Source organism: Labrus mixtus, chromosome 14 (genome assembly GCF_963584025.1).
Source record: "Labrus mixtus chromosome 14, fLabMix1.1, whole genome shotgun sequence".
Taxonomy (NCBI): Eukaryota; Metazoa; Chordata; class Actinopteri; order Labriformes; family Labridae; genus Labrus; species Labrus mixtus.
Genome location: NC_083625.1, coordinates 3748283 through 3776145, shown reverse-complemented (window position 1 = coordinate 3776145; position 27863 = coordinate 3748283). Strand labels below are relative to the sequence as shown.

Below are 27863 nucleotides of genomic sequence, written 5' to 3'. Positions count from 1 at the left end.
GATACAGCGCTGAGATTTTTTTCAATATAGCGTACCATAACCCTGTGTTTTTTTTTTTACTCGTTTTTTTCTTAAAATCAGCTAAAACACTTGGTGCTGACGACTCCATCTGCATTGCCGAATAGCCTAGCCTGGTCTCTACTTAAAGGGGCCGAGCTGACCTCCTGTGGTTAATATAAATACTATCGACAAGTACCTCATACAACCTGACTTCATAAATACCAAACCATTCTTTTAAACTTTTATAAAAACAATAAATTCATCAATTAATTGCACTGATTGCCTCATGAATGTAAGTACTTTTGCATTGCATTACTTCAGATACTGAACTTTTACTGTAATTGAAATCTCATTTGACATCTTGTTCTTAGCTTTGGGAAATGCTAGTTAGTATTTTTAAATTATTGTATCACATTTTATTGATCAGACGACATTGAGAACATAACTAACTGACTTATCGACAATGAACTGAATGTTTAGTTGCAGCTGTGATGCACGGTGAATGAATGCTGCTAATCTCATCAGCAAACATCCTCCATCTGCAGCTGCATTAGGTTTGAAAAATGCAGCAAATTAACTGTGAGGAACTTTTGGTTTACTTTGAGTTCTGCGCCCTCTAAAGACAGGAGGGTGCGTCTCGAAGCTTTGTGGTAGATTTTTCTGTAAATTTGTCTCATCTTGCTTTCTTTTTAACATAAATTTAAAATAAATCAATGAGAGTCCTTGCCAAGGAGAATGCAAACATTGGCTTTTTGCAGTTTGGTTAACCATCTCACCTGACCCCTCACAGGGGCTTTAATAAATGTAAATTATAGTAATTCTGCAAGACAAATTCTGCTTAAATTTGCCTTTGTTGATTTGAACTGTGTGTATGTTTTCTTACTTAAAGTTGCACCGACCAGTGTATTCTGTGTCATATCAAGGCATAACTCAACAAGATTTTTCCTCAAGACTGCTGAAAAAACATCAATCAAATTCTTGTTTGTTTAGCGCCAAGTCTCCAGAAAAGTAACCTCACGGCATTTAACATGAAGAGCCAAGTCAAGACTACAGATGTTGTAAAAACACCAACATTGTTCCTGAAAAGAGATGATCTCTAAAATGATCTGCATGGCTTCATTAGACAAGAGGTAATGGGAATATACGTTTTTTTTTGTAATTTGGAAGAACTAGCCCTTTAATTTCCCTCCATATTTCTCAGCTGTGACATTCACCTTTTAGCCCCCTTTTATTCAAATATATGCAGCTAATCTCACTGCGCTGTGACTCCTGCTCCTTCCTGTCATTTATCTCTCCCCCCCAGATAAATCACCTGAGTCCTTAAGGGGCGTTCAACTTATTACCTCGACACAGAAGAAAAAGTCTGCCTGTCATGCCTGGTCTCATTTGCAGGTGATGGCTGTGTGTGTGTGTATCCTGCACTTAGGGATCTGATTAAGAGGACATGACTGATGTGGAACGAGCATGCTGCTTTATTTAAGAAGGTGGCAGCTCTCTCCCTGCTCCGCTGCATCAATAATGTGGATCAGTTCTTGAGTGTGTTACCACAGACTGAGGCTTACATTAGCGCTGACATGTAGTGTGGCGTACAGTAGCGTCCGAACGTGCCCCCCCCCCCCCGTGACCCTCTGAGGTGACAGACCAATGTGAGTGTGAGCCCTCGTCTGAGTCTGCGGCGCCGCGCTTAGCTGCTGTGAAGCTGTCAGAGATGTTGCATGCCTTGTTTCTGTCATGCTGTATCCCTCAGGCTACGCCTCAAGTCTCTACCTGCATGTCTGTCAAAGTGTCAGGTGTGTGCGTCATGTCAGCCAGCCCGCTGTGACAACAGAACAGAACTGCCAGCGTCATAAAAAGTTATAAAAGACAAAGAGAGGAGGGGGAGGCTCCCGGGTCTGCTGGAGACTGACCTTACTTCCCGAGTCCTTGGGTCCACACTCCCCTTTATCGTACCACCATTTGTTTTTCAGTTTGTCTAAGACTCCTGCTTCACTCAGTTTCAATACGGCAAGGTTTACAGGCGTTCTTCAAATCACGAGGGGCGGGGTAGGGTGGGTTGGGGGGGAAAATAACATAAATAACATCATAGGACATGTTATTTTATGTTATTCAATCAGAAGAAGCCCAACAAGAGCAGCTCAGTACTCTCTACAAAGTGACGAAGCCGGGGAGGGGGCCCCACTTTTTTGCTACATGTCTCTTTGCTCATTGGTTCGAGAAGCTTGTTAACAGGGATGGGGGTTTATTGGGAGCTATTCATGGGGAAGGGGGCGGAGCTAACAGACACATAAATGTGGGGCCCCGGCTGCATCGCTTTTTCTGGAACGGGCGCATCCTGCCGGGACCTTTTTAGAAAGAAATTCAGAGGGTCGCACTGTCAATGCAAAACTATTGGCTGAAGAAATGAGCCCCAAAAATCTAACCCCGAGTTCAAATTCTAACATATCTGAATTAAGCTAGCTGCTAATGATGCTAATAGCAACATTTTCCAATCCATCGCTATATAAGCATTACAGTGAATATTTTTGCTTCGACAGTACTCCCTCTCTTCTCGTGAGGTTAACAGTAAAGATGTTTGATCGTCCCGGCAGATGCTCCTGTTACCAACAAAACACATTTCTCTTTTTCACCGCATCAAGGTTCACATGGGCATAGCGTCATAGCGGCTAACCTTCTCGCCACCGCCTCCGCTGCCACACTCTCCTTTGTCGTACCACCACTTGTTTTTCAATTTGTCCAACAGGCCTTGTTCATTGAGTTTTAACACTGCCAGGTTAACTGCACTTCTTGAAAACGATAAAACATAATTGGTGAGAGGGGGTGAGTATGCCGTCCAATTTTGGGAGGGGGAGGGGGAGAGAGAGGGGGGGGGGAGAGGGGGAGGAGTAAGCAGTAAGAGAGGGACAAAGGTGGAAAAGTGCATTTTAAAAGGTTACATCCCATCCCAGGACCCGAACACACACTGAACACAAATCTCTCTCGTTTAACGTGGTGTGTTATGTAGAATAAAGATGACACTCAACCCGAGGCTCCCGAGCCACATGTGGCTCTTTTAGGTCCTACTTGGAGAAAAAAATCTAAAGTAATTATTTAAAAAATGAAAACATTGTCAGCAGAAAATAATCTTTGCAAGTCATGTCACTGTGTTTCCCACACATATTTTAATTAAGAAAGAGGTTTTTTGATTGTGGCTCTTGCAGAAACATTTTTCGGTCAATGTGGCTCTTAACGCCACGATTTCCCAGTTTGGGATCAATAAATTAATTCTATTCTATTCTATTCTGTTCTGTTCTTAAGTCTAACAAGGGTGGAGTACCACTGGTTTAAAGGTTAAAATGCTAAATGTTAGCCTAAATTGAGCAGCCAAATTTTTATTTTTGTGTCAGTCAGTTTGTGCTATCCACATCTAAAATGGGGGAAATGATCCTAAACAGATTTTATGTCAGCTATCTTATACTCATTTTTAAACCTTTTACACAGTTTTCCAACCATTTACTTAGCATTAGCTTGCACTAGCTTGCAAACTTGTGAAATTTTCCAGCTGCATCAGATTTTTTTTGGCATTAAGATACAAATCCTTGGCTAAGATACAAATCCATAATGTCATTGATATGTTTTAGTATTTTTTGCCTCGTGAAATATTGCCGTTCAGCGCCTTCAGTCCTACATTATTGCCATCAGCTGGCGCTTTGAGTAACAGCCTTTAAATAACCTGGTGCTGCTTTCACTCATGTGTATGTATGATGTCAAACGATGTAAAGCTCACAGGATTTCTGAGCATTAAGCTGTTCTGGAAAATTGTGATTAACTTGCGTAAAATGTTGTTGTTGCTGTTTAAAATAAGTGCGCATTTTGATTTCACGGCTTCTTGTGAAGGCTGCTGTAGTGATGCCAAATTACTGAGATTGAGAGATTTGTCTCAGGGTGCGTTTTGATCCTTTTCATTTATTTGCATTATTATGAAAAAAAAAAAAAAAAAAACAGTCAGAGATGGAGATGAATCAGATACAAAAAGCAGCACAGCTAATATTTCTTTATATGCAGACGATGACGTGGTTTTCGGAGCCATTGGAAATGACAGCCCTGAACGACTGCGCTGCCTGCTCTTTGATGTTGCTGGTGTGTTTCCTCGCTGATATCTGGACAAGTGACTGACAGAAAATGATAATCCCCCAAAAACAACAAGATGGAGACCCGGAGATGGCGGAGGACTACCGTGATCTGTCAGGGACTCCTCCTGGTCAAAGCAGTGGCTGAAAACTGGCACCAGCCGGGCTGCGAAATAAACCAGCAGCCGCCTTGTCTGCTTCAGGCTTCATGTGCAGAAGAATTTACAGAAAACAGCTGCAAGGGTTTGATCTACTGGCTGTGTGGAGTAAAACATAGATATGTTACTTATCTGTTTATTTATTTGACAAATGTTCACCTACACCCTGATGCTTCAATGTATCTTTACTTTTTAAACCTTAAACGTCTACGTCAAATAGACAATTTACCTAAACTTTAATGCATTTGATTGGACTTATTGGTTATGTTTGTGCAAGAGGTGAATGCATTATTTCAGATTTGAGTTACTTTAATGTTGGTTATTTTGAAGATGCTGTTTTTGTTTTATTTTATTTGTAGCTAATGTTTACAAGTCTCCAAAAAGGACACAAGATTTAGCGCTTTGCACACAAAACAGCCAGAAAAATGTTCGGGTAACTTTTTAAACTTCTAGACTGTGAGAACACACTATAGTCTGTACTTCACTTTTATGTTTATGTTCAGGTTCAGGTTACTTCTTTTGTACCCATAAATTTGGTTAAAGCCTCTACTTTTCCAGATTTCTTTCTCCACAGGTATCAGCATTTCATCTATGTTTGTACTTTTGCCACCCGTAGTAAGAAGTGTAGAGAACTATCCTTGTAAATATCTATTCATAGTGAATAAAAAAACATATTTGGCCATCGTTTCCCACACTCTCTAATTACAGATGATAAATTACAGCGGAGCTCCCCTTAAGTGGAGAGCCTTTATAACACTGGTCCTCCCTGGTGTGTTTTCTTACATGTGTGTTTTGTGCTACCTTGTTCACCACAGGTGGAAATTAAAGTACAAGCAATCATGGAGCTGTCCCACACTGTGTTGCAGACATATATACACCTGTGCAGTTTCGCCTTTAGTATATTTACCCATTCCCCTCAGCGGAGGCCTTGCTGCCGGGCTTTGATCGATGAGCCTGTGGATTGAAAGTGCGACTCCCCACAGTAATGACACTGTATTCTGTGGCAGGTCTGTAAATTCAACTATGTGCAGGAGGCAGTGACAGAGTCTGGCAGAGTTACACAGGGCTGCGCTTTTCCAACGGCTCCCAAACCGTTATTTCAGTCACTTTTAGTTGAGCAGAAAGAACCAGTCAGCCGTGAAGGAAAGCTGAAGTAGTAGCATTAGCGGGAAAAAAAATCTCTACTAATTACATCTGTTTATAAAAAATATGCACATTACCTAAAGAGCATTTCTTTCCAAATAAAGACATTTTCAGATGAGCTCTGTGAGCATGCCGTTCAAACAGCGAGCACGAGCACAAAGACTTACCTGGTGTGGAGAGCTGCAAAGACAAAGAATGAAATAACCACCGCTGCATCATCACACTGACCCCCACATGCATGCAACAAACACAGATGTGGAAAAAAAGCCGCTACTTCTGCCCTAAAAGAAACACATAAAAACGCCCGCCCGCCCGCCCCGAGCAGTAAATGGACACAGATAGAGAGAGAGAAAAGGCGGCACACCAGGGAAGGTGGAATACCATAACAACACGTAGCACATATTGTTACACTATTCCACCCACCTTAACTGTGAACCCTTGGGTGTAGCGACTCCGTAGCCTTTGGAGTCCAGGTTGCCGCCCACTTTCATCGTGTCGCAGGGTTTCCGCTGCTCTGTGTACTCGTTCATGGTGGACTCCAACAGGAAGGCGTATTTCCCTTTGGACTTGCGGACCCGCGCCACGCCCTCGGCCGTGGTCTTGGTGAAGACGGTGGGCTCGGCAGACTTCATGTAGCCCCACATCTTCTCGTAGACGGCGATTTTAGACCGCTGTGGGGGGTTTCGAGGGAGGTGGAGGTTCAGAAGTAGATGTTGTATGAGAGGGGAGGACGGTGGAGAAAAAGCATATACACACACACAACAGCAGGCGGAGAAAAGGTGGAGCACCATTACTCCATTACTACATCATTACTTAAAATTGATCTCAGACTAATTTAAAACTGTGTTTACTGATGGAGCAGGTCTATAAGTGCCCTACACATACATGCACAGAACAATGTTCAGGCTCTTAAAGACACAGAGACCATTTTAGCCGCCTTCATTTCTTCACGCCTTAAATATCGCTGGTCGTTGTGATTTTATGTGTTTTGTTGAATTCACCTGTTTTATCGGCCTTGTTTTTACGATCACTTCTCTTATTGGCTGCTTAATTGCGTTGTGTGCTTTGTTTTATTAGTCTGAAGGAACCTTGTAAGTCTAGTCATTGTGTGAAATCTAAATTAAAACAGAACGTGATGATTCGAAAAGTAAAAACCTTTTGTTTTCTAACAATGGTTTGGTTTATGCAGGGACGGCGGCAGGGACGTTTTTCTCTCCCGGTGATGAGGGGGAGCTCGACTAATATGTTCGGGTGTTATGAATAATCTATGTTCATGAGTTCATAGTTACTTTTTAAGCTCTTTCTTTGTTTTTCAAAATAAAAGCAGACATACGTGAGGGGGCTTAACCGGGGCTAGACAAGATTTGTGATGGGGCTATAGCGCCCCCGTGCTTGGAGAGTTATTTCTTGATAACTCCTTATATACAAATACTCTGCATTAAACTACTTATAGAGCTGGGATAAAATACAGTTGAACTACTATATTGTTACCATTACTCTTGTATGTTATTATATTACTTTGCTCTGGCTTTTAATACAATTTGAACTTTTATTCATGCTCTTATTTATTGTGTTTTTATTGTGCTTCATTCCTTCATGTTATTTTACTTGTTTTTACATTGTGTGTTTTTTTACACTTGTGCAGCACTTTGGTTAATCAAGGTTGTTTTAAATGTGCTCTAGAAATAAAGATTGATTGATATTATTCTGCTTTGTCATGGTACTCCTTTTAATTTCTATTATAGAGACAACAACAGTGACTTCATAGTAATGTTTTAGGACACATCCTGTCAGAGGGGAGTTTATTTTTCACACACATTTGACATCATTAACTTACTATATCTGAGGTATTTTATCTCTAAAGACTGTGGTTTTTCTTCTTATTTCTTCAACAATCTGTGATCTTTTTTTATCCATCTACTTTATTCATAAGGTTCTTTATTGTTTTTTTTTTTATTTTTATCTCCAAGTCTGACTCTGTGTGACTTTTTCCCCCTCTGGGATCAATAAAATGTTATCTTATCTTTTTTAGCATCCACCCGGATCACCTCCTAAACTACATTCATCGGTGCAGCAGTGTGTAACTTCCTGAACCTGATAAACCTTTGTGACTGAACATCGCCGTGGGCAGCGATTACGATTCATCCACAGGGTCGTTTCACAAAGCGTGTGAGGAATGCATGATTTGAAAAAGTCTGTCAAGTTCCCGCGAATGCTAAGAAGATCAGCTTTTTGTCTCAGGTGTGTAAGAGACGTGGGATCAGTGGCTTCCCCCCTACCTGTCTGAGAAGAGCATGCCATCGAACCCAGTGACCCCACTCACCCTGAAGAACTCCTTGGTGGACCCGGAGTCCAGAGTGCCGTAGGCGATGTCCGTCTGCTTGGCCAGATCCTCGGCGCTCTCGATGGGGGAGACCATCCTCTCGACGGTGAGGAAGGCGGCGAGGTTAGCCGTGTAGGACGAGATGATGATGAGGGTGAAGAACCACCACACTCCTCCCACGATGCGACCCGATAGCGATCTTTGAAAAGCGGGTGGGGGGCGAGGACGGAGGGAGGGGGGGACGTTTCCAGGGTAGGAGAAGAGGGATTATTGGAGTGGTGAAGGAGGTAAGAAGGAGAGATAAAAAAAAAACATTCAGTCAGTGTTTGGACATGCAGAGAGAGAACACAGATGATTAAAGGGGATGAAATATGGCTGTATAAGCATGAGGCGACACGCACCACCAGGTGGAGCTCTGACAACGCTCAACCCTCGCAGAGCTTTATTTACCCCTCATTAGTGCACACAAAAAACCTTTTTCTGACCAGCTTTGATAAAGACAAGGTTGGCTACTTGTATCCCCTCTCCCTCACCTTCCCCCCGCCTCCAAGCTTTTTGTTTATTGGCTGAGTTGAAAAAGAGCTGCAGGTCCCCCCCCCCCCCCCCCCCCCTCTAACTGGCATCGCGGCACCACTGTTCTTTTCTTGTTTGTTCGCTCAGGGGAGACAGATAGCCCGCTGCTCCGGAGCAGCAGAAGGTCGTGAGGAGAATCTTAAAAGCGTAAATGCTGCATTGAGGAGAACAAACAAGGCCTCCCCCCTCGGTACGAATCAAACAAGAGCAGGGTACAAAACCCCTCAGGCCCTTCTTGTCAGATGGAGAGAGGGGATGGGGGTAAAAGAAGGGGAGGAGAGAGAGGCATCTTGCAGCAGTCAGAGAGTTTTCTAGGCGGGTATTGCCACTTTGTCTTATTGCAATCTGGATATTTTCCACTGTTTCCACAATTCACACGACCTCTCAAATCTGCAGCTGCATCCTTTGTTTTCACCTTTTTCCACATACAGTAAGAGATAAGTCCCATCTCAACGCTGCAGGAGAACCTTTTTAAAGAAACTTTACTTTCAAAGGCTCCTAGCTAATAAAAATTCTCACGCACAACCATCAATCTCACCAAAGAATCGGCAAAAGGAAAACCTCTGTTTTTCCAGGTTGGTGCAGATCAAAAGTGCCTGCAGCAGCTCGGGCGACTTCCAGCAGAGGAGTGCTGCAGTCGAGCATGTCTCCTCTGCGCACACGGGAAGCTCTGCCCATGAAATAGACTTACTTGACGTATTAGCTCTGGATTTGAATACAAATGACTTCCCTCTTTCTTTCCTTCTTTTTTTTTTCTCTCTCCGCACTCTCCATTTTCCTTCTCCTTGAGAGACGCCTGAGAATTTCAGAAAGAATTTAAGTGTAAAATAATGACAAAAAAAGGCGAGAAGAGAGGGGGGGGGGGGGGGGGGTTGTGAACGATAAGATGAGGATGCGTTCTGTTCTCTTTCCTCGTCCATACCTGAAGAAAAATCCCTGCATTTTCTCTCTCTCTCTCTCTCTCTCTCGCCATCGTTTCTCCCTTTTTGCATTTTTTTCTTCTTCTATGGATACAGCAGAGGATTGTGGGAGTGTAATAATGGGGACCAGAGGAGGAGCGTCTGTGTGCAGTGTGTTTGCCGGCTGATACCAGTGACTTTGATCCACAGTGACACACTGCTGTGTCTTCTTGATGGGCCTGCAGTAAACAGAGGGGACGGGGGGGACGGGGGGATGGGGGGGGGGGGGGGCTGAGGCCTTAGTGCTGGGAGTTTGGGTGTTTTTAAGGCTACGTCGAGCTATTCTCTCTGTTTAACTTACATTAATGATGATGGCCAAGCACACTGATGGACTCTTCATAGATAAAGATAAGAAAGGGTCGACTCGTGTAGAGAAGGATGATTACACAGACCGCAGGGTGACGTAGGGACTTGGGCTGGTATCTGGAGGGTTACTGGGTTTAAGTCCCGGTCGAACCAAACTATGGAACTGGGAGAGGTGCCAGCTCACTTCCTGAGTGATCCAGGCACTGAAACCCAAAACTGCTCTTTCATGTGCAGCCCCCTCACCTTGACGTCTCTCCATTAGTGCATGTCAACGGGTTCCTGTTTGTGTGTTTAGCATGTTTGAAAAACGTGTAAAAACTTCTTAAGCCCCCTTCACAGTCTCGATAATGATTGTGTTTCATTTTGGTCTAATGACTTATTGGTTGAGGCAGATGGCTGCCTACCTCTGAGTCTGGTTCTTCCCCGGGTTCTCCAACTGCTTAGTCATGTTGGATGAAAGGAAGAATGACAAGAGAAAAGACGGAGAACATACTCACTGCCTATTTGGATGTCACCATAAGTGTCTGTAGATCGCGGTCATTCTGTGTCAATGTATGCGCAACATGAAGCTACGAGCTAACTTAAGTGTGCTAACATTAGCATGCAGGACACAGGGAATCGCAGCTCGATCTAAGAACAATTTTGTCCGCTGCTTGTGCTTAATTATGGTGCATTCTAATTCATAACTCCCTCATGCGAACTCGAGTAGAGAGGGGGTTGGAGGTGTGTCTCTGGAGGAGAGCGGAGGCTTCAGAATAGCGGAGCTGTCGCCAAACAGCAGTTTGTTTTGGTTTCATGCTGGTGCTCAGGGGCGACATCTACTGGATGAAAAAGTCGCACACTCTTTCTTTAATGTTGGATCTGTGTAAAGACATGTTTATTTGTTGAGTGTCACTAAATAACTTCTGCTGCGACTTTGCAAGTTTTCTACAAACTCGATTCTGTTCAAGTATCACCAAACACTTAACTTTCTGTGCAGACGTCGATCAAATAAGTCTCAGGTGTCAGGCCAGATAAATAAAGAAATGAAATCCTTAAAATGAGGCCTTCAGATTGTGCAATAAAGGGGAAGTGGCCCTCAGGACCCTCTTGTTTCCGTTCACATTGTCCTCAAGGGGAGCATGCTGAATCACAAGAGTACAATTTGTCCAAACATAACAAACTAATCAGCTCATGTTGAACGGGTAAAGCAGTCGTCTGATACCTTTGGTTAGTTATGAAGCTTTGCCTTAAATCATCACTTTACCTAAGATCTGCAGCTGTGTTCGTCTGTCCAGAATCCTCTAAAAGTGACTAAACTGTCCGTCAAAACCCTCAAATATGAGAGAAAAGATTGTGAATACAAGAGATGTTAAAGTCAGAGTTGAGTATTTAAACTCTGACGGTTATGAGGACTGTCTACGTGAGGTCGTAACAAATGTTTTTGTCAGTTTGGATTCAGTGAAAAAGCGTTGGGGAGAACTTGACTGTAATGATGTACGAGCTCGGCGTTCCCGAGAGTGAAGGGAACAAGCTAAGCAGACGGGGAAGTATTAAAGGGAATAAAGTGGGAACAAAACTGAAATTGGCTCCAGCGTTGGAGGATTCTTCGCTGCAGTCCACGAAGCCTCGGGGTGTAAAGAATACTAAATGTAGAACACAGAAAGAGGAGAGCTTCGGCGATTACACAGCAATTAGTCAGCAGTGTCCCCCCCCCCCCCCCACACACACACACTGATTACATTGGATTAATTGTTTTTTTTTTTCAGATTAGATGTGATCTTAAAAAGTTTGGTGTGATTAACATGTTGGCTGGGTGGCACTTCTTCACTCATCTACAACTACTGTTATTAATTACATGTGAATATGGGCGCTTAAGTTTCCAAATATACCAAAGAAGACAGACTATAGAAGGGACTAAAATGAAATGTTGCAGTACTTGAAAGACCGGTCTTGAGACCAGGTCTTGGCCTTGTTTCGGTCTCTGACTGGGCGGATTTGAAATCAAGAGCAGTCAAGACCACCACTGATCGGCTATTTTTGCACGTCATCACTGAGATTAGAAGGGAAACGCCTCTTTCTAAAATAACAAATGACTTCAATTAATTCATAATTTGATTGTTATCCCCCCGGTTACGGCTGCAGCTTTCCCGGTGTTCCGGTCTTAGTGAGTGACACGCCCCGCTGCAAACAAGATGATGATTTTTCAGAGATATTTATGGTCTTGGTCTTGTCACGATCTCGCCCTGCTGTCGGTCTGGATCCCTAAATGTCTTGGTGGGAGCACTCTGGTAGGTCTTGACAACAACACTACTAAAATGTGACAAAATGGGTAAAAATGATGTGCAATCGGGGATTTACCAAAATAAAGAGCAAGCAAGAGAGTAGAGTACGAGGATGTAGAGCTACTGTGAAATCTGGACTATAAGAAAGCTGCAGCGGTATATAAGACGCAGGGGGTCTCCAAGAAGAAATCAATTATCTGAGAATAATTTTAAATTCTCTCTTTTTTTAATTAATTTATTTATTGGTGATAAGGTGAACAAAATGTAGACTATATAGACATTACATAGACATGACAACTAAAGCAAGAATTTTAAATTCTCAATTAAATTTTAAAAGCCATTTTAAAAAGATTTGTCAAATGAAAGTACAGGTACTTAAAGGTTGAATTTAAAATATGACATTGATTTTAGGTATCTTCCTTAGAGATGCATACGCCCCTGTTGGAGAGTTTAATGAGCAGGATCAGATCTTTTGAAACGAGACAGAGAGGATGTTCAACTTTTCGCTGTTACTGGAAAATCCTGACAGCATGCCGAGATCTCTAATATCTCTATAGCGGATGATTCAACCAATTTCATGCTTTGATGTCGACTGATTGCATCATCAACCGGATCTAAGAAACTTCAGGTAAAAACCAAAAAAAAAAAACTTTCTCCGGTCATCAAGATGATAACGTCCTCATGCACCTGAATGAGACTATTAGAATATTCCTGTTTGATATTACTGTGAAGACAAAGACAGACGTTTAAATATTTCACACCTATAGCTTCATATAGCTTCAAAGAACTGTTGGAACAAACAGCATATGGAAACACTGCACATCTGATACCTTTATACTGAGTTCATTTTCTCAATCTGAAGCGTCTAAAAAAGGTGGTAAAGTAAATCTCCTCTCAGGATTAAAACACAATATGGTTCATGTGAGCATCGACGACCAGCCTGAAGAAAACCTTTAGCCTCTCTGCGATGGGACGAAGTAAACTCTAAAGCGCTCACACTTCCTTCTTATATTTCCTTTGATGTGTCTGAATTATAAAGCTGCTGTCAGAGACGATTTGGTGCAGAATGTGTGTGTGTGTTTTTTTTTGTTGCAGGATTTAAGGGAGTGTTTTTTGGGACGCACGAAGAGAAAAATTGGGGACCAAGAAGACTACACAAAGTGTCGAAAAGGTAAAGAAGTGAAGCACTCTGGGAGAAAGGGAAGAGCTCTGACCTTGAGCGGCATCTAAATAAATGAGTAGGTGCTCGTCTGCTCCCGGGGTGATACCTGGGGCGAGACCACACTTTTTCATTTATTCATAGCAGGAAAACTGCCACTCAAGATCCTTCCTCTTCCCTTTCCTGCCCCCTAGCCTTCTAGCTCCTCACCTCAGCTAAAGACCTGATACACAGACCGAATAAAAAGATGGACGGTATGACAGGGGCCCAACAGTGAAGCTAAACATTTGGAGCATCCCCATCAAACCAACACAAGAACCTGTTCTACCACCCAGACGTTTGACGTTTGATCAGTAAGTGAAATGTGTTTTTTGTTAGCGAATGGGGAGGTATGTCATCACCCTTCAAATAATTAAAACATTTTGAGTTATATGTGTTCTGTTGTCATCAATTAAATTAAGAATTATCACAGATTAGTCTCACTCTGACGTCATACATCACTGCTCCGTCCGCCGCAGCTTTTCAAAACTTGAAAAAAACACGAGCAAAAAAAAAATCCCTGAAGGTTTTAAGTAATTCTATCCAGGGAGAGAGAGAGGGATGAATACCACCCAGGCTCAATTTATAAGTTGACAATCGGCCCTCATCTCTCCTTCTCCCCTGCCCGCCTCTAACGAGAAATCCACACACACACACAGATGTGCTAAGGTGTTTATAAACTGGACGAGATTAAGATTTATTTTGAGGTTATTGGAGAGACAGGACAGTGGAGAGTCAACAAATCTGGGAGAATAACGAGTGGGGCAACGACATGCAGGAAAGGAGCGACAGGCTGGATTTGAACCCGTGCTGCTTGTCAACAGGCAAGGCAGGCAACAGCTTGGGGGCCCCATGCAGGCCAGTAAGGGGCCTCCCTAAAGGGGGGCAGCACTAACTCTTAAGCATCGCTTGCATTATTCCTGTGAAAACCAAAGTTTGTCGTTGAAGGTCACTGAATGAAAATGAAGAGGAGCGATCTGTCTGGAAGTGAAAAAGAAAGAGGAAGAGTGTTGGGACACTGGCAGACATAACGGTGGTTGGAGGGGCTCCCAATTAACTTTTACCAAGGGCCACAGCGGACTCTAGAATCGCCATCGGTCCGCCTTAAGGAATATAGCCTTTGCGCATGGGGAGTGCAAACTGTCTGTCCACCGACGCCCCTATACATTTTTCATTTTTCAATTTTTGCGACATGTCTCTCATGTTGAGAGGAGAAAATGAGGGCTGAAAAAAGAAGGTTTGCTGTCATCAATAGGCTAAAAGGCTAAAGCCCATCAGTGATAAAAGGCTGTTTTGAATAAAGCCTGATGAGAAATAAAAAGGCCCAGACAATGTGTTTGAGAACTGACATACTTGAAGCCTCCGTGATCCATCATACTGATGTCTCTCTGCCGGCTGAGAGCGCCTGAAGTGTTCATATACCATCAAAGATAATCCAGGCTCTTAAAGCTTGGATGTTCTGCAGAACCCATTGACCTGTGTGCCCCGTGATAACATCTCTCTATTAGCTCCGTGTGAGGCCTGTGACCCCCCAAAGAAAGGTCCTCTAAATGGATCTGCCGTTTAGCGCTCATACTTTAAAAATAGTTATAATATTCACTTTTAATTAACATGTTTGATAACTTCTAAATCACCCAATAAAATACATATAACGGCTGCAAATCGTTTTTTATTTTCAGGGCAGAAATTGTGTATCAGCATGACTATTAAAATTTAAATCTTCAAATAAAGTTAAGAAAGTAAGAGCTACAATTCTACAATTCATTTAGCAGATGCTAAAGCGACGTACATCAGAGAGTGAGTACAACCCAAGCGAGGATCTAGAGAGGAGGAAACAACGTCAGGAAGTGTAAACAATCAGCTTTAAGTCTAATCAGACACACAGGTGCTGACAGGAAGTGACCAGAGGTGCTGACAGGAAGTGACCAGAGGCAAAGCACAACATTGATTGCTTTTCTTTAGAGTTCTAATCAGCTTCAAAACCATCCTGAATATCATCATCATCCTCATCATCATCATCATTAAGGTCATATAGGTGTTCATGAAAGAGCTGGGTCTTTAGCTTTTTCTTAAAGGTGCAAAGAGGACTCTCTGGATCGAATGAAGTTTGGCGGTTTGTTCCACCACCGGGGGTCACAGTCACACACTGATGGCAGAGGCTTCTAAGTAAAGAAGTAGATAATCCCATTCATACACATTCATGCAGCAAGAGCAATTCAGGGTAAAGTGTCTTGCCCAAAGTAACATCGGACATGAATTAAAATGTTTTGTCTACCTGCACTGTTATATAAAGTAAAGTTTTTTTGAATTTGAATTTGAAGTTTGAGCCACAGCCGCCCCCAATGGTAATCATTCAAATCCTGTATCAACCACGTAAAGTTACTTTTTTTGTAAACTTATTTTTTCTGCATGTTGTTTACTGACTGACTGACTGAATCACGCTATGATGGACAGACAAGCAGATTCTGGTGTTTGTTCATGTGGTTATTTACAGTAATAACTCCTCCTGTGGGAAACAACAAGTGACAGTGTGACAGTATAGTAAAATATAGTCTATACTGTACATTAATCAACACTTTAATTCACGATTTAGTCTTTAAATCTTTTATTACGAGTTTAGATACGGCTAAGTGGAGGATGTTAAGGAAAGGTACAACCCTTTGTTCTCATAACATCTCCTCCGTGTGCCTCATTAACGTCATCTCCAGTTCAAAATGAGCGTTGAATGTGCTGTTGGGATTCTCACAACGCACTGAGAGATAAAACAAGTTGCTGCAAGATGAAAGTTAGGACGGGGAATGTGTAATTTGCTGCTGAACATCACCTTTATTTCCCCCGTCTCGACTCCAATCTTTGATCTCGTCTTGTGAAACACCGTTAAGTTTTACCCCCCTCAGGCCTCGACGGAGGGTTGAAGTAAAGCAATCCTTAGTGCGGCCGCACACAGTACAGATGCACTTGTAGTATTAAGAGCTCACAAGGAGAGAGAGACGGGGCCGGACCGAGGAAACACAAACAAGTATTTGAATGTTCTGCTGGAGATGTTTGTTTTGGATGAAGGCTACACAGTCGGCAATCGCTACAGCAATATCAAAGCAGGGGACGGTAAATTGGCTCTTGACTTTGAAGCTGGAGCAACACTGTACATACAGAGGCAATCAGAGCCTCCAGCAATGCTTATCATTTGCAGGAATGGTGGGACGAATCAGCCGAGTATGACGAAGGACAAGCCCTGCTGACATAAGCAATAAGCTGTGCGGGGCAGAAACCGCCGTGTGTCAGCTGGATAACAAAAGCTAATTGGCGTCGAATAAATTAATAGAATAATCGGAATCTCGCAGATAGAGACCACTTGAAAAGTCCTTCCTCCTTTTTCAAAACTCCGGCTTTTGTTGGCCCAAATCCACGGCTCAAATTAAAAGTAACGCGCCGTCTGTAGCCGACAGGAAATTCTCCCATTGGCGTGCAGGCTCCCTGGGCTTAATCAGGACTAATCGGGACCAATCACTGCGCTTTCATTAGCTCGCCGGTGATGCGGCGACCATGACTCAGCAGAGGAGACAAAGATAATCCATCGGAAGCGAGATGAGATGGAAATGACTGACAACACCTGCAACAGCCGTGACCGATTAAGAAACCTCCAGACGGCGGCTGTGATATTTATATTGATATTTTTTGGAGGTGCAGCGATGTGACATCCTGCCGTCTCCGGAGAAATAAACCTGAGCTGCATTCATCTGGGATTTGTAGTCAATTAAAAATGACTATCATGTCACCATTTCATTTAAGCTCCTCTCTTCTCCTGTTTCCACGGAGACATTGCCATCGGAGACCCGGGATATTAATCACTGAATTAATTATTATGGGGCCGCCTCGAGGGAGCAAAAGGGGGTATTAACCCTTATTAACAGAATGAGAGAGGGGGGGAGAGGAAGGCGGCCTGAGCTATTTCCACCTCTCTGCGTTTCCTGTTGGATCTGTGTCATGAAAATGAGTTGAAAAGTTATAATAGGAAAAGCAGGAGGAAGAGCCAGAAAAAGAAAAGAGGATTCAATGAGTGAAAATTAAAAATTGGAGGATCAGGCGGCCGGATAGACGTGAAACCAATTTTTCATCCTCAGACAACAAACTCATTTCAGGCTTTAATTAAGACACCGACCAATCAGAAAACTAATTATAAAAACAGAAATCAGTTTGGGGAGCATTAATATTAATAGTGATATTGAGGGACTAAGTTCGGTTAAGCTAAAATAACCACCTGTGATTTTATTTTTGGGCTTTTTGTGCCTTTTTTGCAGAGCTAGGGCATTGGATAGAGTCGGAAACCAGGGAGAGAGAGAGAGAGTGGGGAATGAAACAAAACAAGACGACGCTTGTCAACTAAGCTAGCATCTGAACTACAAAACCTTCAAACACTCAAATACATCCTGCTTATATTCAAACCTTAGCTCTTTTTTTTACAGTTGTAGCAAACAGATAACTTTTTTTCCTCCAGTTATGTTCAGCAAGACAAGGAAGTAGTTCTCAAGTTCCCAAATATTTAGTCAGTAGCTCTTCAAAGCTCTGCTGGTCTGGGATGCACATACAGGTAAAAACAAATACAAAGCTCCTTCTCGGGACCTTTTGTGTTTCTTTGCTTGACACTTTATCTGCTCTAAAATGACCTCCAGTCAAACCAAATCAAACCGGTAACACTCTGAGCACACCCCTGCAAAAACTAGGGGTGTGCTCGATCAGCTGACTGAACGATTAAATCTCTTCACACTCACAAGTCTGCAACAGAATTACCAGTTTGTTAAACTAGTAAGTAACATTTTCATCATTTGAGGTTCGCAGTGGCGGGCAAATGTTGGGTCTAAACTGTTCCCACTAGCCGGGGCTGTGGCTCAGGTTAATGGCTACAGCTATCCTGCCATACTGGCTCTACTACCCGGATATAAACCAGCACAGTGGATGGATGGCATCTCGTTGGAGCAGTGAGGTTTGTCAGTATTTTCATCTAGAAAATGAAGATTAAAGGGATACTTCACCGGTTGAAACATGAATCTGTGTTGACATTGGGTCATAGATGTAGAAATGTGAAATACATTTTGAAGTTGGCGCCTTCTTGGCCGAGAAAAGGCAGAAAGTGTCTTTTTGGCTCATGTGGATGAAAGACACCAAATCCCAGAATGCACAGCACCGCAGGCCACTCCCACTAAGGTCCTCGATTTCAGAATCAGAATCAGAAATACTTTATTAATCCCAGAGGGAAATTCGATCACAATATGACAATATTTGCGTCACTGGAAGCTCCTTTTCAGATTTATAGAAATACAGAACTTTCCGGTCTCAGGGGAAAATGAGGGCGGGATGCACGACCATTCAAAAATACTACCAGTTTACTACTGATACAATGCTTAATGCAAATGGGTGCAGTATCCCTTTAAGTTGTGTGCAGTCTGAGTCCAGTTTAACTAGCATACAACCAGAGCCATGTGTACCCAGCACAGGCATGTGGACTTTAATCTGCAAGGTTAACGCTGCTAACGCTGCTAACATTAGCCACACTCTTCAAATCAATTCAATATCAGTTACCCACTGATGCTGTGATCCCTTTGCAAAAGTATTCTCTTAACTTGAGACTATAGTCGACTCGTCTACAGTTAAATTTGTGATAAATCAACCCTGAAACTAGTCGCTAGGAACATCCTGTTCACATGGAGCTACTTAAAAGAGCTTCATGCATCAAACCCTGGAAAGTTTTTTCTTCTCATTTTGCAATCCTTCCTCAGAGGATGTTGCTCTCTCAAAAGTTCCTCGACACTGTCTTTGCACTCGGATTGATTTTCTCGACAGTCCAGTCGTCTCGGGACTGTAACACATGATCGAGCAACCGCAGCCCTCGGCCCCCGATTCGGCCCCCATTCACCTCTGCCCTCGCCCGCTCCCTCTCTGCCGTCTAATCTCCCCTGTGTGCGGGGATTTGCATGTTGCCCTGTCAGGCTAAACTGGAGTGGAAGAGCCTCCGAGCTCCGGGGCCGTGTGCTGATGGATCGGGAGAGGCCTGTGGGATTAGCAGTGACAGGTGGAACCACAGGCGGGGAGACAGAGAGAGAGAGAGGGCTGAAATGTCGAGTTTTTTCCATTCGGATGCAGACATTGTTGTGCGGCTCTAAAGTCCTTATCTGCAGTACACAGGCGGAGATGTGGCAGGCAGGGGTGGTTATTATGGTGGTGAGTGTGAACAAAGCGAGTCTACTCCTTAAATGAGTGGCCTTGAAAAAAAAAACAGACACAGGCTTCTCTATAGTCTCCTCTATAGGTTGCTTACGTGACGCCGGGCTATTATTGTACCTCGGGATCCTCCATCTTGTGTGTGTTTCTCTGCTTTCCTCTGCAGGGAGGGAGGCTGAAAGATACAGGCGTGTTTTGATCCTCCTTTCATCTCCAGGAAATCTTAACCAACTCTATTACACTCTTAAGATCCATAAGGGCTTAAAGCAGAGTATTATATGAAAGACTTTAAATAACTATAGGAGGCGTTTGAGCAGAAATCTTAAAATAACTGAAACAAACTTTAAGCTTGACAGATCCATTCACAGAGCTGCTGAGAAAAGGCTTTAAGAGATATGAGAAACCATTAAGAAATACAGGCTTTACCAGTTTTTATGTTGTCAGCAGAGAGAAAGCGAGGGCGTGATGATGGACAGGGAGCTGATCTTTGATTGGAAAAACAAAGACAATCTTAAAAGCTGGAGAAGAAGAACACAGGAATGAGCCCCGCTTTCTCCACCCTTCCACCAAAGCACGCCATGCTCGCTGGACTACAACTTGCCTTGCGGGTCTGAAAACCCAAGGGATTCTGGGTTAATGAGTCCAGTACATTTGGCCAAGGGGGGGGGGGGGGGGGGGGGGGGGGGGAGAAAGTAACAGATGAAAGGTGAAAGACAAACACCTGGACAACCGTGTGTGTTCTCAGTGAAGCACACGGGTTTCAGACTTGACTCATGTAGACGCAGCTCAAACACACACACACACACACAGGCATGAGGCGCAGAGCGACAACCGCTGGAGGTGAGCGACGCAGAGAGATCCTTATTCTCTAACAAGCAGACGACATTGTGTATGCAAGTCAGACAGAGAAGAGCAATGTGGCTGAAGAAAGAGAGAGGGAGAGAGAAAATCAATACACACACACAAACACACTCTCTCTCTCTCACATACAGAAACAAACTCAACAGGTTTACAATAAGTACAGATTAACGGCTGCATGATAAACCGTCAAACAAAATTGTGACCTTGATTCACACGTACATGCAATCTAATTTCTGAGTGATGACGATTTACTTGCTCCTATTTCCCTTTGCATTCAGAGCAGATTTCCTCCCTCACAAAAGCGAGCACGACTTAGAAGCCTGCTCTCCGTTTGTCCCTCCCATTATTGCACCAAATTGAGGTGCAACGCTCCTGTCAAGTCAAAACTGCAGCTTCTCATGCCTTTGTTTCAATATTTTTTCTTCCAGCTGCCCGTGTAATTCGGCTCTCTCTCTCGGTTTTGATAACAAGCCCCCCCCCCCCCCCCCCCCCCCCCACACACACACACATGAGTCTCACATGTTGTGATAATTGAGACACAAGTCAAATGTTTTAAAAACTGGAGTTTTAGTTGAGCCCCCAGAGGACCGGTCGAGAAGAAAATAAAAGGTTGTTTTCAAATCTGTACCCATGATTCACAAGTCCGGTGCAGCAAAGGCATAAATTGGTTCATAAAAATTGATCAGATCGCTTACATTTTTTAAAATTAAAGGAGAATCTCAATTCTTAGGGAGAAAAATCGTGATTTACATTTTAGCAAGAATTGTGCAGCCCTAGTAAGAATGTAACGATATTTGCAACCTAAAAATAAATAAAAATAAGGGCAATTTAAATCAATTTGACAAAAATATATGTTGCAATACATGTTTTAACCAGTAGAGGGCGATATCTGCTTTAAGTCTCTCAATGATTTTCTAAACAACTTTTTCGTCAATAACTTTTCTGCACTCTTGTAAAGCACTTTGAACTGCAATTTAATTTGTCTGAAAGGTGCTATATAAATAAAGTTTGATTGATTGAAGTGTCTCTTGTTCTCGTTAATGTTAGACACAAGGTCATCAGGAAAACAGACAATACAAAAACAGTGTGCACATACTGCAAGAGAACAATGAATGACACAAATAGCACAAACAACATGATGCAGCACGTAAAATGACGCCACGCTGCGAAGCCCGAGACACCAAGACAAATTAATATCATACTCTAAGAGGCAGATTTAAGACCCTGTTCACCAAAACCAGAGCTGTTCAGAAACAGACGTCAATCTCATGTCTTTAGGAAAGTCATAAAAAATCTTGATAACCCAATAAAGTGATACATATCCTATAATGAGTGGAGTGTTGGATGTACAGGTACACATACAGTATGAGCAGCAGACACTTTATAGCAACATTTGAGACATTAGCTTTGATATTTAACGTCCTCTAAGTTAGCTTTGGAACTAAAGTTTTCATGCACACTATATCTCACATATGCAGCTTTACATGTGTATTAACTTACATACACTTAAAGAGCAAACAAAAAGGCTGCGATTATTAGGATGACTTCATGTCAGCCATAAGAGATACTTTAAAGGATCAACAAAATCACCTCAGGAAGAAACTAGCTCAAACTATTGCTTCTAATGTTTTGAAGCCTTTTTGTTTTCATCTTCATGCTCATAATATCTTCTAAATAAAAACAGAATTATGTTATTTGAAATCTTACGTTAGGACATTAATCAGATTGACCAGCAATAAATCATGCAATTTTAACATAGTTAAGGTAACGCACTGTAAAAAAGAGATAATACAATACATAGCAATCTTATTGATTAAATGTTGAGCGATTAAAGAGGAAATGTATCTTATCTCAATTCTAATTTTGGTCCATAAATTGTTTAAGTTCAACAACATGAAAACTAAAAGTCAATAAAAACTTAAAGGTCACATATTATCCTCTTTTTCAAGAAGTATAAATAAGTCTCAGAGCTCCTCAAAACATGTGTGTGAAGTTTCTTGTTCTAAATCCACTCTGATCCTGTATTTGATCATGTCTATAAACCCCTCTATTTCAGCCCTGCTCAGAACAGGCTGTTTCTGTGTCTGTACCTTTAAATATGTAAATGAGCTGTGTATGACCACGCCCCCTCTCTGGAAGGGCTTGGGTGGCTCAGGCTTTCTCGCTCCATGTCCTATTGTTTACGGTGAGAAGGCAGACTCAGAGGGTCAGAACAAACACCTAGCTGTGGGAGTGTCACCCACCTGGGGGAGGGGCTACTGCCCTTTGTGATGTCATGAAGGGAAAATCTCCAAACAGCCTGTTTGAGCACACATTTTCTGAAAAGTGGAGCAGGCAGAAGATGGAGAGGATGGACTTTTCTCATCATTGGGGGGTTTGTAGATGGATTAGAGACACATATTAATGTTCTAAACCATCGTAAAGTGTGTTTAGAATAATATGTGACCTTTAAACTGGGAAAAAAATCATTTTATAACAAGCTGCGGCTTCTTTGTTAAGGTCAGTTGTGACTCAGGCTCAAGACGAATATACAGCCAGCTGTCAGGAGTGGTCAAATATTTAAACCCTGTTCATAGCAACAATCATTTCACAAACTTTTTTTTTTCCATCTCCAGTCACATACATAAGCCAAACTAAATATTTATCATCTTTTGATTTTTAGCGCTAAAGGAAACAGAACACCAACTCTGAAAAACAGACTGAGGGGTGTTTTCTGCTCGTCACAGGAGGCCGTCGATACTTGTTCGGCTTTCATTTATGTCAATCAAAGAACTCTGGAATAATAATGACGGGACCAGATTGACAGGCGAGACATTAAAGCTCTTGCTCAGACTATCACAGACACAATCCAATTAGAGGTGACGGCACATTGTGATTATAATCAACCTGAAAGTTGTGAGATGTGTCCACAAGCCTGAGGAACAAATAGCTAACATTTTAAAAACATCCTTAAACTACAGTGCTTTTTTAAAAATAACTTTGAGCTTTGAGAATGTCTTACCGAGGGGAGATGTCACAGCCCTGCTGCATGAAGGCGCCCAGGGAGAACCAGAGGGAGTTGAAGATACCAAATTCATTGGGGGGCTGGTCACTTGGCACACCGTCGGTGCCCTCCTCGGGTTCCTCGGTGTGCCACTCGTACGGGCTGAAGCGGCTGACCAGGAAGAGCACCACGCTCACGCCGATATAGGCGAACACGATGCACATCCAGATCTCGTAGGCCAACGGGTCCAGGAAGGAGAACACCCCCGGTTTGGATTTCTGGGGCTTCTTGATCATGATGGAAATGCCCAGCGACATGAAGGGCTTCGAGAAGTCGATCACTTCCTCCCGGACCAACGTGATAGTCAAAGGGGCCACAGCGATTTCCGCTTTCTGTGGAGGAAGGGAAAAAAAAGGAATTTGATTAGCCCCTCCCTGAGAGCAACTCTGAATTCCAAATGATGACAGATAAACAAATGCAAATGATGGATCATCTCTCCAAAAGCCGGGGCGGTGCAACAATCACACATCACTTAGTCACAGACACGACATGCTGGAGGCCAATAGCCAGCCAGCCATCAGAAAACAAAAACAACAACAATTACCCTTTTATTCTTTTTCTCCTCAGCTGTCATTTCTCCCTCGACTGAGCAAATCTCGAGTTTATACGCTTGATGAATTCATCTCAGAGTGATCAAGTTAAGACAGAGGGAGAAAGAAAAGAAATTGAAAAAGTAAATCTACACCCCCCTCCCCCCCCCCCAAAAAAAAATAAAAGCTTAGAGGCTTAGCTGAAACTGCAGGAGGAATCAGCAAGAAGGATAAAATAATGTGTCCGGGAAATATGCTTACAGCACAGGAAGGTGAAAATGGGATACAGCAGCCATCTCTGAGGTCTGCAGCTGAGGCAAAAAGTGCACAATTGCTCGGTTGAAAATCCACAAACCTGATTACAGTTAGTGACTTAGCAACAGTTGTGACCTTGTCAGGTCTGGCGCAGGAGCACAGGGGGCTTAATATCAGCAAGAATTTAAAAGTTTCATTACGGCCATCTGACGCTGAAGGAGGCAGGGGAAAGGAGGAGAAAAAAAAAAACAGGGACGAGGGAGAGAAAATGAAAGAGATTTAAGTTCTTTCATCCTCAGCAGAATGCGTTAAGATGACAGCCTCGGGGCGTTCAGTGCGTGCTCAGATACACGGCAGGTTAAAAGGAGGCAGGGCTTTTGTGGCAGCGCGGCTTTTCAGGGAGAAAGCGGGCAGAAATGAATGGTCTAAGATGGGAGGGGGGGGGGGGGGGGGGGGAGTGCTGACAGCTCCCGTGTCCTCAGACGTTCCCCGAGAATGCTTTGCCAGTGCCCCAAATCACTCACGAGATACTGGATGGTACACAGTGGTGCACAAGGCTAGTTGTCTAGTTTGACTGTTTCTTTGAAGGCTTTCCACTGACACTGTCCCTCCTCTATGTTTTTATTTTCCATCTTAAAACTGCGACACTTTTCCCCAGTTGTCTTCAACATTTTTTAACCTGTTGAAATTCTCTTTATATTTTCTGTGACACGCTCGTATACTTATGCTCACCCAGAATGAGATAAATCTGTCATGTTTGTTTTGATGAGTCTGGGGGGAACAGATGAGAGTGCATAATATGGTCCACATCTCGACACTTAAAAATCTCAACATCTGGGAAACACATTCAATATTAACCTAGCTCGTAAAAAACACCAATTACAGCCAGTAGCACCTGGCACGTGTTTGTTTTCCCAGGCTATGTTTACATCACAGCTGCTGTTTGTCTGTTTACTAATGAAGGTGTGAGGACTGAAGTGTAATAATGCATAAACATGTCGTCAACAGTGAATTCATCTTCACAAGTAAAAGCTGTCTGGATGTCTTTGGTATTCATTTATAGAGGAAATGAGTGAGTTGTGTTTAGAACATTAGATATTTCAACCTCAGCATTTTACCATCAACATTTATTTTTTAAAGGTCTCATATTATGCAAAATACTCTTCACCATGTTTCTCTAACTCTAACATGTGTCTCTAGTCTGTCTTCAAACCCCCCAATGATGAGAAAAGTCCATCCTCTCCGTCTTCTGCCTGCTCCACTTTTCAGAAAATGTGTGCTCAAACAGGCCGTTTGGAGATTTTCCCTTCATGACATCACAAAGGGCTGTAGCCCCTCCCCCAGGTGGGTGACACTCCCACAGCTAGGTGTTTGTTCTGCCCTCTGAGTCTGCCTTGTAAACGTAAAAAAAAAAATGGCACAGTGCAAGAAAGCCTAAACCCCCCCAAGCGCTTCCAGAGAGGGGGCGTGGTCAGACACAGCTCATTTACATATTTAAAGGTACAGACACAGAAACAGGCTGTTCTGAGCAGGGCTGAAATAGAGGGGTTTATAGACATGATCAAATACAGGATCAGAGTGGATTTAGAACAAGAAACTTCACACACATGTTTTGAGGAGCTCTGAGACTTATGTAAACTGGTTAGAAAGGAGTTTTAATATGTGACCTTTAAATCTGAAGAAGAAAATTAATTAAACATTCGGCTTATCAGAGACTTCAAAAGGCAGATAAACCAGTTAGAAATAAGAAAACACAATTTGTGCTCTTGAACTGACAGGTTGTTACAGTCGGGGTTTCTTTCCTGTTGGGTCATCTATATTTAAGGGTTTTTACCCATCATTTCCTCTGCTCCGAGAAAATCTTCCAGACAGGAAGTGTTACAGCTTTCACTGCTTGTTATGGAGTTGAAAATAGACTGCACTCTTTACTCCTGCATGTGCTTTTGACCATCCTGGTTAGTCTTTACAGCTACAGTGCATTGTACTGCCTGATCAGTCCTGACACTTCCCCGAACCGTATACCTCTCCTCGCTCACAGCTCGCCGCAGTCGACTTCTCAGTGAGTCACTGCAGCACAAAAGAGACGCAGGCGTGACAAAATGCCTCTTTGTGGAAAATGCCACTTAACTCACAGCAAAATAGAGGACAGGAAAAATGTATCCCCCAACCCCCCCCCCCCCCCTTTTTTTGTCTCAATTTATCTGAAACAAATTGCTCTGCTACTTCTGTGAATACTAAACACACCATTTTCTGCAGAGCTAAAGTGTAGCAAACTTGAAAACTTGATAAATAACGATTGTTCTGGGGCGCTGGTTTTTGCTCCGTTTGTTAATCAGGTGCTTCATGTACAGAGGTCATTGGTTTTGATTTCCAACAGGGACCATTTTGTAGCGTTGTAGCACTCAAGACCCGATCTCCAGACCACTTTTTGAAAGGCTCGTCTCGGAATCGAAAAGCATTTTTCACTCGGTCTTGTCTCGGTCTAAGACTGGGCGCACTCTGGATTTTAAATCAAATCCACTGCTGACAGGCTTTTTTCTCAAGTCGTTACTGTGATTAGAAGGAAAACGCCTCTTTCTAAAATAACTAACAACTTCAATTCATTCATTATTTGATTTTTATCCCCCGGTTACGGCTGCAACTTTCCCCCGTGTTATGGTCGAAGTGAGTAACATGCTAATGATTTTTCTGTGATATTTATGGTCTTAATCTCTTCTCGGTCTCGCCCTGCCTAGGTCTTGACTCGGTCTAGTTCTCTAAATGTCTTGGTCTTGTCTTGGCCTCGGAGCACTCTGGTCTCAGGTATGTCTTGGTCTCAGTTAGTGTGATCTTGACTACAACACTACCGTTTGGTGTGTGGTGGAAATCTGAAAACTAAAGATCGTACAATGACAAAGCTGGCTTTTGTATTTATTGGAAGACTTTTTGCAAAAAGGATCAACACAGAGATCTGCACGAGACACAACCCAGAGTGTTGATAAGATACTAAACTGTTTCCCAGCACTCTTACCCCTCTGCTAGATTCAGATGGTAGTGAAAGGGAGAGAGCATCAAGGACGGAACGAACTAACAAACTCCATTCAATCTGCAGAGTCGTTGCACCTTTAAGAAAAAGCTAAAGACCCAGCTCTGTATGAACACCTTCACACTTAATGATGTTGTCAGCACCTGTGTGTCTGATCTGACTTTTTAAAGCTGTTGGTTTGCACTTGCACTGACAATGTTTCCTCCTTTAGATCCTTGATTGTGCTGTACTTACTCTCTGATGTACGTCGCTTTGGATTAAAGCACCAATGAATTGCAGAATTGTGGCTCTTGCTTTCTTAACATTATTTGAAGATTAAATTTATAAAACACATACTGATACACAATTAGTAACGCCCTGCAAATAAGAAGGGATTTGCACAATGAATTGTAGAATTTTTAATAGTTTTACTTTCTCTTTGTATCTTTTTTCTTTTCTTCAAAAACATCAAGTGCGAGAATCAGTTCATGCATATCTCATTTATATCTCTACCTAACAAGCATGAACCTCTCCTTCCTCACGTTATATGCCTCTCCAGGCCATAACATCCAAACAGCATCACATACCACAAGCTTGCATCCACTTTGATCCTCACAACAAGGTGAGCAGCAGAAAGACCCGTCACCGCCCAAATCAAATCTTCACCTCAGAGATTCTTTAACGATCTCCACACCTACACTCCTCCTCTTCAACTCCTCCTAAAGCTCGGACCTAATACCCCCACTAATTCCTTTTCTTCCTGCGAGCATTAATACCCCGAAGAGATTGATAGTGTGTTTACAGTTAGATTTCAGATGGGTTTAATTATCTGCACAGCAAACAACACACACACACATATAGTTGTGTTTCAAAGATTCAGGGATTAAATCAAACTCTGCAGATGAAGAAGTGTTTGAGTAGAGA

At 42.7% G+C, this 27863-nt stretch overlaps 1 protein-coding gene across 2 annotated transcripts in view; it reads right to left on the bottom strand.

Moving 5' to 3' along the window:
- gria4b (glutamate receptor, ionotropic, AMPA 4b) overlaps positions 1 to 27863 on the bottom strand; it is a 152235-nt gene that overhangs the window by 6966 nt on the left and 117406 nt on the right. The window contains exons 11-14 of one of the 2 annotated variants that reach the window (XM_061056386.1): positions 23109 to 23482; positions 7731 to 7929; positions 5831 to 6078; positions 1908 to 2022 (exon numbers count right to left, since the gene is read on the bottom strand). In XM_061056386.1, coding sequence (XP_060912369.1) covers positions 1908 to 2022; positions 5831 to 6078; positions 7731 to 7929; positions 23109 to 23482 — 936 coding nt within the window. Of the gene's footprint in view, positions 1 to 1907; positions 2023 to 2668; positions 2784 to 5830; positions 6079 to 7730; positions 7930 to 23108; positions 23483 to 27863 lie in introns of both variants that reach the window. The other variant, XM_061056385.1, reaches the window with a different exon arrangement.